Source organism: Trematomus bernacchii, unplaced genomic scaffold (genome assembly GCF_902827165.1).
Source record: "Trematomus bernacchii unplaced genomic scaffold, fTreBer1.1, whole genome shotgun sequence".
Taxonomy (NCBI): domain Eukaryota; kingdom Metazoa; phylum Chordata; class Actinopteri; order Perciformes; family Nototheniidae; genus Trematomus; species Trematomus bernacchii.
This window is the reverse complement of record NW_022987771.1, coordinates 3,457,733-3,475,020: the sequence shown is the minus strand read 5'-3', so window position 1 is coordinate 3,475,020 and position 17,288 is coordinate 3,457,733. Positions and strand designations below refer to the sequence as shown.

The window sequence follows — 17,288 nt, the reverse complement described above, 5'->3', positions numbered from 1 at the left end:
CATGTTGAGAGCTGTACATACACACAAGGGGAGTTAGTCGGTTCCGTAAGAGCCAGCATGCAGGACCGGGATTCTGGGATTTGTAGTCTTTCTAGTTGCGTATTTTTCATAGTCTTATATTTCAACAGTTTTACGACAAACTGTGACTTTTTTGACATGGAAATTATTTGTTAAGATTGACAAACATCATATGTGTAATTCGTGGCACAATTCAAACGGGATCGAAAGATAATCTTTCTCTCCCCATTGACTTCAATACATATTTTTTCCGAAATAAGGTCCCATGGGTCGGAAGTAGATGGGCGTGACTTCGCCTCTCTTCAGTTCTGCTGGGTGCCTGCACATGAGGGGGTGAAAGGGAACGAGTGTGCTGATAAATTAGCAAAAAGTGCACTACAAAAGGAAATAACATTACCAGTTCAACTTGGAAAAGGAGAAGGACAAGCAGTAATTTAGAAAAAAGGGATGGAGATCTGGCAGAAAAGGTGGGAGAAAGACCAAAAAGGCAAAGAGTATCACAAAGTTCAAAAGACAATTACAATTAATATTTATAAAGAAAGAAACAGAAGGGAGGAAATCATGATAGCTAGACTCAGAATAAATCACACAGCATTGAATGGTACGCTGTATGTCATGGGGAAACGGGACAGTGACAAGTGTAGGAACTGTGGAGTTAGGGAAAATGTAGAACATATCTTGTTACATTGTGACATCTATAAAGCTGAAAGAGAAAAACTAAAGGCTAAAGTTATAGAGGCAGAGAGGGAGTGGAGTGTGGTTGGTATTTTGGGAACAAAAGGAGAGGGAGTAAGAGCTACCAGAAAAGTACTGTTTACCTTTCTGAGTGAAACTGGGATAAGAAAAATAATGTAACATTAGGTCAGGAAAGATCATAGATTTTTATTTTGTTTTGTTTTATTTATTTTATGTTTTTTGTTGATTTATTTATTTTTTGATTAGATCATAGATACGTCCATGAGTTAAGAGATGGAATGATATGATGATTCACACTCATGTACAGTAGGTGGCGGTATGCACCTTTAAAGTGGTTTGCAATCCGCCAAAAACCGAGAGAAGAAAAAGAAGAAGAAGAAGAAGCTCTTTCTAACCTGGATCCATGTGGCGTCTCGTCGCTACGGTTCTCTCTCTCTCTGTGTGTTCCTGAGAAAGTGTGTGTGAGCTCCAGCACTACTGATCCATCATCTGTGTGTCTGGATAAACCTCCGAATGGACTCTGTGCTCTTTTTTCTGGAGCGTTTACCTCGGACTATAGGAGCTAGTTTAGCATGCTAGCTGGAAACACGTTAGCAACACTAGTCAGATTGAGAGTTTGATGGAGAGAGAAACGGTGTGTTTAACGGAGTTAGCAGGAAAAGGTGATATAGTAAACATGAGTAGAGTCCAAATGCTGCTGTCGATGAAGAAGCAGCGACTCACTGCTGCTGCTGAAGATATATTTGCTCTGTTTGAAAAAACGATAGCAGAGCTCGAGGAGGAGCTGTCTCGTTCAAAAGAGGAGAACGAGAGAATCCAGAAACTACTGGACGCTGTTTTACAGCCTCAGCTTCGGATACACAGAGCAGGTCTGTTACCTTTACTCTTAATTAACACTTTAAACCAGGGGTGTCCAAACTACGGCCCGGGGGCCAAATGCGGCCCATTTTGAATCGGCACTCAGCTAATTCAAAAAAGTATGATGAAATATGGCCCACAAATGAAACTTGTGCTTTTCTTATATTGTACTTCTTAAATATATATATGTACAAATATATTACACAGTAGTAATCATGTGTTAATAAGCCCACTTTTAAAATAAATTCAGTCAATTCATGTTGATAACATTTTCTAACAAATCTTAGGCGTTGTGCACAGGGGAACGTTTGCGTTTATGCACAGTATGCGCTTTCAAAAAAGTCTTCCGTTCACATGCATTCATTTCATTTAATGTGTCTGTTCAAACGAGACCGCTGGAAACGCTGTAGTACATATGCCAGGACTGTAAGTGGCGCTGTAACTTCCGCCAAAATACACCAAAAGCAGCGAAGAAGACCACGGAGCAGCCCCGCAGCAATGTTGCCATGGCTACCCTTCTGTTTACGCCCCGCGGTGGATTTAGCATCATGTAGTAGTTAATGTAATTCTCCATGTCCACTTGTTGCTGATGGTTGTGGTAGAGGAGCTGTAGATTTTGCACTAACATCTGTAGCATGGTCGAGCTGTAGAGGTTGTACTAACATCTGTAGCATGGTCAGTAGCAGTAGCACTAGCAGTAGCTACTGACAGTAGCTACTGACAGTAGCTACTGGCCATGCTACAGCAGTGAGCAGGAGAGGTGGGGCTATCGTTATTTTGTGTGTGGCGATTGCTGGTATTCAGCGGGATATAGTAATTTCCTCAGCATGTAAATATATGGATAAATGCAACGGGGAAGTTAACTGAAAGAAACCGAATCTGTGGATATTGCATCGACCGACCAAGAAGCACGTCTCCGTGGAGAGGACGCGCTCAGAAAGAGAGATATTCTCTACAAACACCGGGTGAGATCGCTCCTCTGGGACACGCCGGTCCTGTGTTTCCTTTTTTTGTGTGGATTATAGCCTGAATAGGCCTACAAACATTTCTCTTTTTGCCGCCGACGGGCGCAGGAGCAATGAACAATAATGGCCTGGATTAGGCATTAAAGACAATTTTGGTGTATCGCAGAGCGGACTGTTTAATTTTGTTTGTGTTGTTTGGCTGGAAAATTGTCAATATAATGGATCAATGCATGAAATCTGACTCTGTTTATTTTGTTTAAGGAGTATATTGGGCGTTAACAATTCTGGTTTGCCTTTTATAATATTATTTCATTCAAGAACCCCTTGTGCGTTTAATTAACACAGCTATTTTTGATAGTTGATCGTTACAGATGGCTACTGGCCATGCTACAGCAGTGAGCAGCAGAGGTGGGGAGAGGTGGGGCTATCATTATTTTTTCAGGAAATATTCGTATAGAGGCGATTACACGGACTCGTTTGACCCCCCAGAGAGTTTCGTTTGCAAATCTATCCACCTTGGGACCCGTTAACGTTTGTGGGGTCCGTTACTATCGGCCTTGTGTAAATAATAGGGCTATACGCACGCGAAACTATGCAGATACAAGCCGTTTTGTCCTCGAGTAAACGGCGCCTTAGTTGATACAAAAAAGCCTAATAACTTATTTACATAACAAGCTTGAAATAGACCCTATGTCATCTTATTATAATCACTCTGAGACTTCTGTTTTTAAGGGATGAGCTGCCAACAAGATAAATGAAACCCTATAGAGAGCTGTGATGTAGGCGTTTTTTTTTCTTAAAGCATATTCATGTATCGAGCCTAATTTACCTATATTTTGCTAACTTATAACTTAACTGATGAGGCGATATACCTCACCTTTATGAGTGGCCCAGCCCTTCGTAATTTTTTCTGGATGTGGCCCTCGGTGAAGCTCGAGATCACTAGAATTTGAAAATACACAACCGGAGAAAATCTGCCACTTCCTTATAGAGCCCCTCCTCCAACACACACGAACGCGCACATGACCAATGAGGGCACGAGATAAGTTTGTGCACAGATGGAAGGCTGACAGGCAGGTAGGCTGTTACGTGCTCCCTTTTCTGTTGTCTTCTCTGTCTCTCTGCTGCGCAGGTACACCTGGTCCGCCCCTGGCTCCGCCTCCCCCAGGTGTCCTAATTCCATTCAGCTGTGGACTTAAAAGGAGAAGCTGGAGGAGAAGAGCTCTCTCTCCTGATCCTTATGCCGGAAGACTCCGTCCGAGGACAATCTCTCTCTGCTGTTTGGATCTGTAGATCCCTTGTGTTAATGTGGCAATATGTGTACTCTGGAGGATCTGGTAGTATAGGTTTTCGCGGCTTTATTTTACCCGTAGGGTTTTGTTAGATCTCTGGGTAGGGGAGGGAAGCTCTGGGTCCTACGGCCCGTGGTGTGGCTGGTCCAGGCCCCCTTCTTCTTTTTGTTTGTTTTGCCAGTCCTCCACACCTTGGTCATTTGCCGGTTGGCCCATGTGAGTAACGGCTGTGCTTTAAAATAAATAATCGCCGTTAAGTGCTGCGTGTTTGGTGTGTTTTTATTTGATGTTGCGGGTCTCCCCACGAGCCACTACCACTGAGTAGAGGGCGGGTCGTAACATAGGCCATCCAGTTATTTTAGCCGGGCCGGCTAAAATGATTGGTCTTACTTTTTACAGTATTACGGCTTCCACAGATGACTTTTTTTTTGGTGGGGTGGTGCGTGTGTGTGTGTGTGCATGGTAGAGCGAGCGAGAGTGTTTTGAAGCGAACGAAGCAGCAGCAAAATAGGTCTGTTGAGTGTCTTCAAAGTTAGATCTGTAACAAAGACCTTAATAAGTGCAACGGGCTCCCAAAGAAGAGCTTGCCTGTCTGCCTTATTGAAAAGTGGGTTATTGAACCCAAAGTTTGTTGCTTCGGCCCTGGTAGACTGCAGAGAGTCATCCCTTGTTTTCATCGACTACGGTCTGGGAGCCAACAGGAAAGTTTAACACAAAAATACGTATGAACTAAAATAGCAGCATCATCTCAAACAACAAACACAGTCTCTTAGAGGAGCTGACATCGGCTGCAGGGAGTGGAGGCAGAGCGCTGAACACACACAGGAAATACGGCTCTTATTAAAACAATGTCATTCTTAAAGTACCGATACTAATGAAATGGAGGAATCATAACGTTTTTAACGGCAGGGTATAGCGATACCTTTCTAGTATCTGTGCACCGTGCAACACTAGTCCCCGCCACTTATTTTCTGTTTTGGTTCATGTGAGCACTGCAGCAGTCTAAGACCCACATCTCTAAACCAAAACAAAAAGAACAGGGGTGCAAACGAGCAGATCCAAGATTTGGCTCCTATGACGTCATTGGTGAAATTTGGCACACGTGACACGTCCCAACCTATCGTCTCCGGCACACGTGACACGTCCCAACCAGGGTTTCCGCTACAATTTATTCTTGCCGGACAAATTCGAAAGTTAGCGGTCATGTTTCAATAATAATAATAATAATAATAATAATAATAATACGAAGAATTGTGTAGCAGAGTTTCCGTTAGCAGGTAATTACCGGACTATGACCGGATATGCTGATGTTTAAAACTCAGTTAATGAGGCTCATTTTTATATTGCTTCAGTTTATAATCGTAACAGATCGAAAAGTTCAGATTTAATTTTTCAAAAAATGATACGCTTCCCCAAACAACAAACAACATAATTATTACATTCAAACAAACTACTTTTAGTAGATGAAGTACATTATTCAAAAGTTTACATTATCTTTGAATAATAACACGGGAGAAAAGGAGCCTCTCTTTTCCTCTCTCCCTCCCTCTCTCTCTCCTGACAGCACGTCAGTATCAGACTCATGGATCTCGCTAAACAGCGGGCGGGGTTTCAGGTGATCATGTAGAGCTGCATGTCTCCGTCAAACTCAGCAGCTGATCGGATCTCTGATCTCTCTTTCTCGTCCGGTTATACTTCACTCGCGTTTATGTCCATATCGATCAAATCCAGCACTACTGATTGGCCTTTATAGAGAGCACCAATCAAACTATTAAGAGTGAATATCGGCCGTTAATGATCGGCGGCTAATCAATCGGAGCATCCCTAATTATTACCGCACATTGTGACCGTCAGGTTTTGAATTTACCGTTTTTTAATACATTTGACCTGCTAAAAACTGGTAATTACCGGCTAATGGAAACCCTGGTCCCAACCTATCGTCTCCTTATACATTCGTCTAGCTGAATCCCCTCTCGCAGCTGTGTGTCTGTGTATTCAGCAGGATGTCTGCAGGAGGCACTTAGAGTAAAAAGTTGATATATATATATATATATATATATATATATATATATATATATATATATATATATATATATATATATATATATATATATATATATATAAAATACATATAATGGCACTGTTCTAGCGGTAAATACTTAAGAAAGAACATGTCAAGCTATGTGCTGTATCAGAAACAATGCGTGGCGTGTTTTGGGAGTAATGTGGTCTGTGTTTACATTAGCAAGCATCGCTAACACTCAGAGCTAACGCTGTACTGGAGAGAATATGTGTAACATAATGTCCTTGCGGTAAACCCTGCGAGAGAGAAACGTTTGAGCTTCATACTGTTTCAGAAATAATGCTTGAAGTGGTTTGGAGCATAATATGGCATTTAATCACAGCAGCGTTTAGCTGAGTTTCTCCCAGTAGAAAACTCTCTTAGCAGGGGAAAGCTGCGTGACGCTACAAAGGGGCGTGGCTAGCAGCAGCTGTTCCATTTAAAGCAGAATCAGCCTTTTTGGAACAGGGCTGGAATAGAGGGGTATGAGTAGTAGTAGTATGAGGCATGGCTACAATGGTTGATCTGTTTGGTATTTTAAGCAAAAAACTTCACAGACAAGTTTTGTATAGGTATGGCCCTACAATATATTTTTCAAATATAGCATAATATGTCCACTTTAAAGGGGACCTATCATGCAAAATGCACTTTTGTACGTCTTTTATACATGAATATGTGTGCCCGGTGTTCCAGGGAACTCACCAAGTGTCAGAAAACACAACCCTCTCTATTTTCCTCCATACCCAAATCTCTAAAAAAGGGGCTGCAACGGATCTGATAAAAACTGATCCAGATTTGAACACTTTACTGACGTCAGTAAAGTGGCGCTACGGCTATTGGGCCAACTCTCCACCTATCAGGGGAATGTGGGGTTGGGCCACAGCCGGCCATTGCCGCTCGAAAGCGCTGGAGACGCTGTAGTACATATGCCAGGCCTGTAAGTGACGCTGTAGTCTGCCACAAAAGCAGCGAAGAAGACTTCCCGCGCATGGTTACCATGGTTACCATTCTGTTTATTCTCCGCTGTGGCTTTTTTTCTCCCTCCCCGAGGCAAGCGTTTGCTCCCGCTGCTGTAATTCAATGCAATCCCTCCCCGTCGAGGCAAGCACTGTAATTCTCTCCGGTTAGTCCACCAGGAGATGACAAACACCCACCTCTCCGCCTCTTCCAAGGAACAAGGGGACCGTGCGGCAGAGTTTCAGTTAGGTTTTCTTTCGCCGGTCAAGATGTCCGTTAAAGTTTAAATCTTCCGGACAAAATTAGAAAAGTGCCGGTCAAAGGTCTTCTTTGTTATCTATTGAGCTTTAAAACAAATGAATAACGACTCTGTAGGCCTATAATAATATAATAAAACACAGAGCACGGAGATCTATTTTTCTCCCCCGCTTGACTTGATCAGAGCACAGTTCCCTTCTCCTGCAGGGGGGCGTGGTCAGCTGCAGCTCACAGAATCAGCCCCGTGCAAAAACAGTGCTGGAGAACAGCAAATAGAGCGAAATGAGACATTGCTAAAATGCATGATCTGTTTGGTATTTTGAAAACAGAAACGTATAAATATACCTTATATAGGTATGGCCCTACAATATATCATTTAAATATAGCATGATAGGTGTCCTTTTAAATAAGGTTGAAATGCAGGATTTTTATTTGTAACAGAGTATTACCATTCTATAGGCGTAGTGTAGCTGTGAACGATCCCAAATACAATTCATTGTTTACATTGTGGCAAAAATACACAATAGGCGGGACTAAGAAAGATAATATGAAAGTATGAAAACAAAGGCATCAATTAGGGCTGCAAAATGTCTCCCATTTGAATGATGATTCGATTTTTTAAATGCTAACACTTAACAGTTTTTTCTGACTGTGTGTTTCCTGCAGACGTCCAGCTGCTGGTGGTGGTTAAAGAAGAGCTTCTCCCTGACCAGCAGGAGTGGAGCACCAGTCTGGACCAGGAGGACCCAGAGTCCCTCCCATACATTAAGCAAGAACAGGAGGAACTCGGGATCAGTCAGGAGGGAGAGCAGCTTCAAGAGCTGGAGGAGGCTGATATCACCAAGTCCACTTTCAATCCTGACCCTGTGAAGAGTGAAGATGATAAAGAGAAACCTCAGTCCTCACAGCCTCATCAAAGACAAACTGAACACATGGAAACAGAAGCAGATGGAGATGACTGTCGAGGACCAAAACCTGCCAGGAACTCAGATCCAGAAAGCAGTTTACAACCAAAGACTGAGGACGAGAGTGGAGACTCTTCTGAACGTGACACTGAAGACAGTGCTGATTGGAAGGAGACCAGAGAACCTGCGTCAGACTCAACCTCACTGAAAAATAGACAAGAATCTGTCAGTGATTCAAGCCGTAGTGCTGTAAAGAAACAATTTGGCTGCTCTGTGTGTACGAAATCTTTTACATATAGAAGCAATTTTCAGCGACACATGAGAATCCACACAGGAGAGAAACCCTTTTGCTGCTCAGTTTGTACCAAATCTTTTGCATTGAGTGAAACTTTAAAAAGACACATGAGAAGCCACACAGGAGAGAAACCCTTTAGCTGCTCAGTTTGTACCAAATCTTTTGCATTGAGTGTAAGTTTTAAGGAGCACATGAGAGTCCACACAGGAGAGAAACCATTCAGCTGCTCAGTCTGTAACAAATATTTTGCAATGAAAAGAAATTTAAGTCGACACATGAGAATCCACACAGGAGAGAAACCCTTTAGCTGCTCAGTCTGTAAGAAAGCTTTTTCACAGAGTGGAAGTTTAAAGGACCACTTGAGAGTCCACACAGGAGAGGAAACCTCTAGCTGCTTAGTCTGTAAGAAACCTTTTTCACAGAGTGGACATTTAAAGGAACACATGAGAATCCACACAGGAGAGAAACCCTTTAGCTGCTCAGTCTGTAAGAAAGCTTTTTCACAGAATAGAAATTTAAAGACACACATGAGAGTCCACACAGGAGAGAAACCATACAGCTGCTCAGTCTGTAAGAAAGCTTTTTCAGAGAATAGAAATTTAAAGGACCACATGAGAATCCACACAGGACTGAAACCACACAGCTGCTCAGTCTGTAAGAAAGCTTTTTCAGAGAGTGGAGGTTTAAAAAAACACATGAGAGTCCACACAGGAGAGGAAATATACAGCTGCAATGTTTGTGACAAAAGATTTAAATGGTGTACTGATTTCAAAAGACACAAGTGTGTTGGTCGTCAGTCCTCACTGCTTAATGAAATTCAGACTGAGGATAACAGAGAGGCAGAGCCTCCAATCAGCAGCTCAGCTGAACACATGGAAACAGAAGCTGATGGAGATACAATGAATATGTCTTATGACAGTTCACTTCACACATGAGAAAATTCTGTCTGACTGGATTAACATTGTTGCACAATATTCCAACACAGTCTCACTCCCTGATAGTCCAATAGCGACGCTTGGTCAGGGTCCTTTGGCGTGCAGTTGTGACGCACCGAGTCTCCTTCAGCTTCATAAACGGACACAAAGAGCTTTCAACTGATTGCAATGAATTCCCATCGGCGGCGGTATTTGACGCTCAGGGAAGCACCACATCGGTCCATGTCGGCGGCAGTTAAAGGCAACGTGAGCGTCCATTCCCATTGGATAACGCAGAATTTTACTCCCGGAAATAAGTATTCTCCTTACTGTCGATTGATTTTACAGATTTATTCACTACTCATCAACTCAAAAACACCAGATTATCCTTGTTAATTACACAACATTGATTGGTTTAAATTGTGTACAATGGTTTTGTGTTTTTCCCCTTCGACTCTGAGAAACAAATAGTTGTTTAGGATGGCCGAAGATACTACACTACCCATAATCCTCAGCTATCGTTTGAGACTTTTTTGGAAAACTATGAGAATGAAGAGAGTTGATTGAAGATGAGAAATTATTGTATATGTATGTATAAATGTAAATGTACGTAGGAATAACTTGCATAATGATTTAAAGGACAATCATTGATCAAGTAAGGGGTGGGAATTAATAAGCATTTGCTTCCTCCTACTCCCTTTCGGACACATGATTTATTATTATTATTAACCTGTTAACCCCGAGAGACCCCGGTACCGGGGCACTGCCGCAATATCTTGCAGGAAACAGTGCCTGAGGGCATGTTCATTTAATAAACTATGAATGTTTTATATCCATGTAACGGGAAGAAACTCATCAAACTGATCTTTTTTTTTTTTTTTTAAATAAAACCCACAATGCTAACACTGAGCCTCTGAATTAGCAACGAGCGAAAAATGCTAACACCTTACTGCACCGAAAATCACTCACAAAACCTTATTATGTATCTCTTCTCTCCATCCATGACATCGTTTCACATCGTGAGGTGACACAGAATCGTTGGACACCCACATTATCACTGAATTATACGAAATGGCGACATTATAAGCAAAAACGGACATCAAAACAGGTGACGCTAGGTAGCTAAAAATGCTAACATTTTTACCTTGGCTCTGTAGTCTCTCCAAAGTGGTCTTCAATGGCATTACAACGATAAAAACGCTGCTGAAGTTAATCCATAGGTTAATCCAATGTGTCTGTGTCCTCTTTGAAATGATTTCTGATAATCCATAAGCATTAAAACTGCTTTTCCGTCTCCAGATGTCAAAGCTAGAGATAGGTTCACTCTGATGCAACATTACATGCGCGAAGCCCCCACCATTTCTCTTCACAATGAGTGTGTGTGGGGGACTCCCCCTTCGATTCTATTGGCTCTAAAGGTCAGAAAGAGGTGTCAACCATCAAAATCGACCAAGGGCGGCCAGAGATATGGAAAATCCACCCAAATGACCCCAGAAGTGGGTTTTCTTTGCTACATCTCTCTAAAAAGGTCAAATGTCACTTGTTTTGCATCAATCTTGATACAGGGTACTTATTATATGTTGTACTTTGGATTCCTAAAGCTTTTAGTCTACTAACCCATCATCCAAGGGTAGTTTTCACTATAAGTAAAAAATAATTTTTGGACGGACACTATAATTTACCGTTTTTTACTATGTAAAATCTGAATTTTCTTTAAAATAAAAAACATCTATATTGATTCTGACTTTTCTACATCCAACTCACAGGTTTATCATTACTTTGAGAATAAAGATTATTCATGTAACCCTTTTAGAAGGGAAGATATGGTCATTTGTTTGTTCATTTGTTTGTTCAAGACTTTTTGTTTTTTGCTGAATATATAAATATTATCATTTTATTTTATTTGTTATATTTTTAATCTATTCGAAATAAAGATTGAAATGAAATGAGACTACACCATGCGCTTTGCTCAACAAACCCCGTGATTAGTCCTCAAGCTCTGTGATTGGTTGACCTCCGACTGTATTCCATATGAAAAAAAAAGTTTCGTAAGATGAAATCATACTTTATTCAGCTAGTGCTTACTTTACTCTTTGAAAGTCATCACATAAATGCATTGTAATAAATGGTTTTGCTGCATTCAATATTACTCATCTGGCTTAGTTATTTATTTATCTACAGAGATCGGGCCTCAGAATAGACCGGAAACTATTCTTTTACTGTTCTGTTTTAATTTCACAATAAGGTTAATAGTAATATTTTATTTGATATTATAATTTTGTATTAACTAGGCAGCTGGGTCATGTTAAGACCATCTTGTCTGTGTTGCGGTGGGTTTTTCCATCGCTTTTGTGTTACAAATATCAAAACAATATGTGTGGTCTGTGAATAACAAAATATATCCGTCATAAACTAAACCGGAAACAGCAGTATATTTTATTGTGTTAATACTGTAAACTTGACAGCTTTTTAACCCAAACCACCTACTGGTTAAAGCACGTTATTACATGTTTAGAGTAATTGCAATGCAGGTAGATTGTGTTGCTTTTTAATTACTGTTTTTAAATGCCTTTTTATTAATGTCTTTCATTTTTTTAAAGCACTTTGAATTGCCTTGTGTTGAAAGGTGCTATATAAATAAACTTGCCTTGCCTTGCCTAAGGTCTGCTGCATGTTTTGTTGAATGTGTTATATTTGATGAAAACATTTAAATATTAAGAGTACATACAAATTAGGGGGAAAGTAGAAGGTCAATGATAGAAATATAGAATAGAAAATATCAAGAAGATACTGTAAATGATCTCTACAATAAAACAGTTTAGTGCCGGATGTACAAAGATATTAATAGGAGGATGTGCAAAACAGACAAACTAAGTAGGCTTTATTAAAACATTAAATGATACTTTAGGTTAAGGTCTTCTTTTAAATACATGTAAGCAAAAAGCTTTGGGGGTATCTACAGATAAATATTAAGCCTGACAAAGTATACTTAAAGTCTAATATATTTCATGGTTTGTTTTGGGACTTGACTATCAACTTTCCTGCAATGTTAACTATGTTGAAGCACTTATTTTAACCGATATTATACATATTTATTATACTCTTACAAGATGTATGTAGATAGAATAAGAAATGTGCAGAATATGACAGTTTAATGGTGGAGGTACACACATATTGATAGATGTCTTGTAATGCACTGTTGAGGAACCTGCAACCCAAGTTTTTCATTCATTGCATAACTACACCGTAGTTGTGTATATGATATGTCAAACCTTTGAAAATCTTGAAATCTTGAAAGGGATGTGCAAAATAGCCATTATATACACTTTTTAATGAACGATTAGAGAATAACGAGTAATGAATATGCTTTATAGGGATCTGCAGATACATCTTTTGTCTTTTCAAGCACCAAATATCTCGCCTGATTGTTGGCACTTGACAATCACCTTCACTGAATTTGACTCAGGTGTAACTAAAGTCTGATTTAAGGGTTGTTTATATTTCACATCATTAATACAAATCTGTAAAGTAACTCAAATAAATGTAGTGGAGTAAAAATACCAGGTTAACCTTAAAGGTCCCATGACATGGCCATTTCTACTGATGATAATTCCATTGTTGAGGTCTACTAGAATAGATTTATATTCTCTACAATAAAACAGTTTAGTGCAGGACGTCCAAAGATATTAACAGGAGGATGTGCAAAACAGACAAACTAATTAGGCTTTATTTAAACATTAAAGAATACTTTAGGTTAAGGTCTTCTTTTGAATAAGAAAAAAGCTTTGGGGGTATCTACAGATAAATATTAAGCCTGACAAAGTACTTAATGTCTAATATATTGCATAATTTATTTTGGGACTTGACAATCAACTTTCCTGCAATGTTAATTTAACTGGTATTATACATATGTATTAAACTCTTATGAGATGTATGTAGATAGAATAAGAAATGTGCAGAATATGACGGTGGTGGAGGTACACACATATCGATAGATGTCTTGTAATGCACTGTTGAGGAACCTGCGACCCAAGTTTTTCATCTCTGACCTTGTCAGGTATTGAACATTCAATAAATAAAGAACACAGAATTATTCAATATAAAACACAGAATTTGTGTGATTATACTAAATGATTTACAAATAAACACCACTGCATATTTACAACTGTTACACATGCTGCTGGAACGAAAACATTTCCAACTTGGGATCAATAAAGTATATCTTATCTTAAGACGATCAATGGCTACTGCCATATTTGCAAAATGTGCCTCTGAACCTTGACAAGTGCATGTTTCAGGCTTATCAATTAACAACAGGAGGGGTCACAGACATAAGACTAGCTGTTAAATAAAGCTCTTCTGACCTTAGCTGTCATGTGGGTATATATTAATGCTGCCCATTATGGACACAAGCAATTTTCACCCATTTATTAATTATATGTTTTAAATTTGAGTGTTTCCTATCCCCTAAACCTCCAGGGATGTACACAGTAATACTGGCAACTTCTTATTATGGGAAATACGAAAACGTCTTTTAAAACTACAATTCCCAGTAGAAACGTGCCATAGAACATGTTGCGAAACACACAATAGCCAGCATGTGTAGTTCTGGGGACGGGGTGGAGGAGGGGGGGACGGGGTGCGTTCAAATCCAGTTTTGGACAGTCTGACGTGGTTCCATCCCATTTCAAAGTGCTGTTTGACGCTCGGCGTAACCCTCGGCGCACACTCAAACATCCAATCACAGAGCTTGAGGACTAATCACGGGGTTTGTCAAGCAAAGCGGAGAGAATACTTACTTCCGGGTGTAAAATTCTCTAAAGCAACTACTATGAGCTGCTCCGACCCTCGGTCCTGACGGACTCCAACTTGTGTTTATTAATCAAACAAATAAATAAACACAAGGATAATTGTGTCTTATTGTTGAGTAAATAACAGTGTGTAGTTTAGAAAAGAATACAAAATTAGAAGGAAAAAACGATGAAACAATACAGATTGCAGTATTCTGAGCCCCGTACTCTCCCCCTAACTGACAGCAACAAAAGCTCGAATTTATTCAATTAAAATAAAGAAGTAAAAACAATAAGTGTGGCTTGATATTGAGTAAGAAAAAGGTTGATAAACGCTGTGAGAATGGATCTGCAGAGAGCATTTCGCCGCGATCCCAACTCGTCTATTACCAACGTTCAGGGAGCTCTATGCAAGTCAATGGGACTCCCTGATAGTTGAAACTCGACGCTAAAGGGCCCCCCCTTGCGTTGGAAAGTGATGACAGGGACCCTGACATAACGTCAACATAGGCCGAGCTGGGAGTGAGAATGTGTTGGTTGTAGCAACAATTAGGAACACAAAGGTCCAAACGGGTAAACCTCGCATTATCATTAAGAGAGACACAAAACATTTTGTGGAGCAGGGTTTTGTACATGATCTGTTTGGTTTTGATTGGGGAAAAATTGATCTGTGTGATGATGTTGAAACTGCATGGTCTTATTTTTATCTTGGTTTTATGGAAATTATTGACAGACATGCACCCCTGCGTACATTTAGAGTGAAGGGACGAGAAAATCCTTGGCTTTCTGCTGAATTGTCTAGTCTCCTACATGAGAGAAACAAGGCCTGGGCAAAGGCTAGGAAATCAGGCTCAGAGGTAGAATGGCTTTGTTTTAGGCAGCTAAGAAATAGCTTCACATCACATGTCAAAAGTGCTAAGTCTAAGTATTATCTGTCAGTTACCACAAAGAACCTGAATAATCCTAGAACATTTTGGAAAGCCATAAAATCGTTATCCACCGGTGAAATCCGTAATGAGCTACCTCCTTGCCTTACCACAGCATCTGGCACTATATCGGACAGGGCCACTATGTTAAATTGCTTTAATGAGCATTTTGTGTCCTGTGGCTCTCTGTTTGATTATGTTACTAACTCTGCTTCTGTAAACATCACAGTCTGTGACTCTGAAAAACGTGGTTTGGAAAACCCTTTCAGTTTTTCTCCTTTTTCTATTGAAGTCGTTCATGAAGCGTTAACCAAGTTAGATCCTAAAAAACCGGCTGGTCCGGACAACTTAGAACCTTTATATTTAAAGATAGCTGCAGACATGGGCGGCGCCAGGATTTTTTTGCTGCAGTAGTTTAGCAGTTGCTATATGACAGCACGGCGTTGCTAGTTAATTTTCAAAAATAAATAAACAAACAATACCAGTGGGCCAAGCACGAGCCTGTTCATATTGTAGCGTTCACCGCTATTCAAGATCACAGATCACTCAAGCCTTCAATGTCGAAAACGTTCTCTTTATTTTATCGTATTGACGGCCACAGCCACGCCTTACAGAGCCAATCAATAGTATAACACTCATTATGACTTTTCCCCACACTCGAACACAACTCCTACCGTCTCGTACTCCCTACACACACACCGGAAAACGCACACACACACCTGGAAGGGGCGGTCTCTCCCTAACTCCCACCAACAGCATTACCTAAATAACTTTACAAATGTACTAAACTGTGCACATCTGATAACTGAAATAACTATTAACTTGGACACGCTACAATATTATCATTAATATTTACATTAAAACATTCCTTTGACACTTATAACATTACTTTGCAAGGTAAGCACAACCAAAATAAGTTTGTAAAAGCAGAATTTGAACACTGTTTCTGTGCTCCTACAATATTTGTGTATAATACCATTACACCCTAAGCGTACACAATAGCGATCGTTCACTGTTTCAACTGGCATGCTGTGGCATTTAACCTCATCACCACACCGCAAACAGACAGACACACACACACAAACACACACACACACACACACACACACACACACACACACACACACACACACACACACACACACACACACACACACACACACACACACACACACACACACACACACACACACACACACACACACACACACACATAACATTAGCCAAGTAACAGTTCGCCCTTTATCTTACAATGACCCCTGATAGATCTCGCGAGAATGTGTATAAATATATATAGATACATTTTCATAACAAAACAATGGGGTTGCTAAGCCGTTGCTTGGCCAATTGTTGGAGTTGCTATAGCAACTCCCAGCTACCCCCTGGCGCCGCCCCTGGCTGCAGATTTTATTGCACCACCTCTTACTTCTCTTTTTAACCTCTCCCTCAGCACGAACACAATTCCAAAAATATGGAAGTCAGCTTCTCTACTAAAAGGAGGGGAGGCCACTTTATTAAATAATTATAGGCCCATCTCTAAATTATCAGTTCTGGCCAAGGTTCTTGAACGCCTAGTGAGTGAACAGGTAAAGGTGTTTTTAAGTAACTATGACCTACTATGTAAACATCAGTCAGGTTTCAGAAAGCAACATAGCACCATCACTGCGACAATGAAAGTGGTAAATGATATTGCTAATATCTTAGACAAAAAGCAGAGTTGTGCAGCTCTGTTTATTGATCTTTCCAAAACATTCGATACCGTCGATCATCAAATCCTGAAGCAGAGGCTGGCCAGTATTGGCATATCCAGCCATGCAGTGGGGTGGTTTGTGAACTACCTCAATGTGTTCATTTTGATGGGCTGTCTTCTGAGTGGTTAAACATTACAAATGGTGTACCACAAGGTTCTGTTTTAGGTCCACTTTTATTCTCCATCTATATCAACAGTTTAGGTCAAAATGTTGATGAAGCAACTTTACATTTTTATGCTGATGATACCGTGATGTATTGTGCAGGTCCCTCCATTAAGGAGGCTGTTGTTAAATTACAGGCTGTTTTTAACATTATTCAGACTCAGCTCTCTGAGCTTAAGCTTCTTTTAAATGTTGATAAAACTAAGGTAATGCTATTTTCAAAAGCCAAAAAGACACCGGAGACAACTTTGGATATTGTTACTACGAAAGGAAAAGTACTTGAAGTGGTTACCTGTTATAAATACCTTGGTATCTGGCTTGATAATTGCCTTTAAACCTCAGGTCAATAATCTTCTTAGAAAGCTAAGGGTGAAGCTAGGTTTCTTTTTCAGAAACAAGTCCTGTTTCTCACTTGAGGCCAGGAAAAGTCTCTGTGACC

General features: G+C 40.2%; 1 protein-coding gene across 1 annotated transcript; it reads left to right on the top strand.

The window, feature by feature from the left end:
• Window positions 1-1,272: 1,272 nt before the first annotated feature.
• On the top strand, window positions 1,273-9,367 carry LOC117496927 (zinc finger protein 79-like). The gene is made up of 2 exons (XM_034148779.1): window positions 1,273-1,583; window positions 7,773-9,367. Exons 1-2 carry the CDS (start codon window positions 1,334-1,336, stop codon window positions 9,239-9,241), a joined length of 1,719 nt encoding a protein of 572 aa, XP_034004670.1. The 5' UTR covers window positions 1,273-1,333; the 3' UTR covers window positions 9,242-9,367.
• The last annotated feature ends 7,921 nt before the right edge of the window (window positions 9,368-17,288 follow it).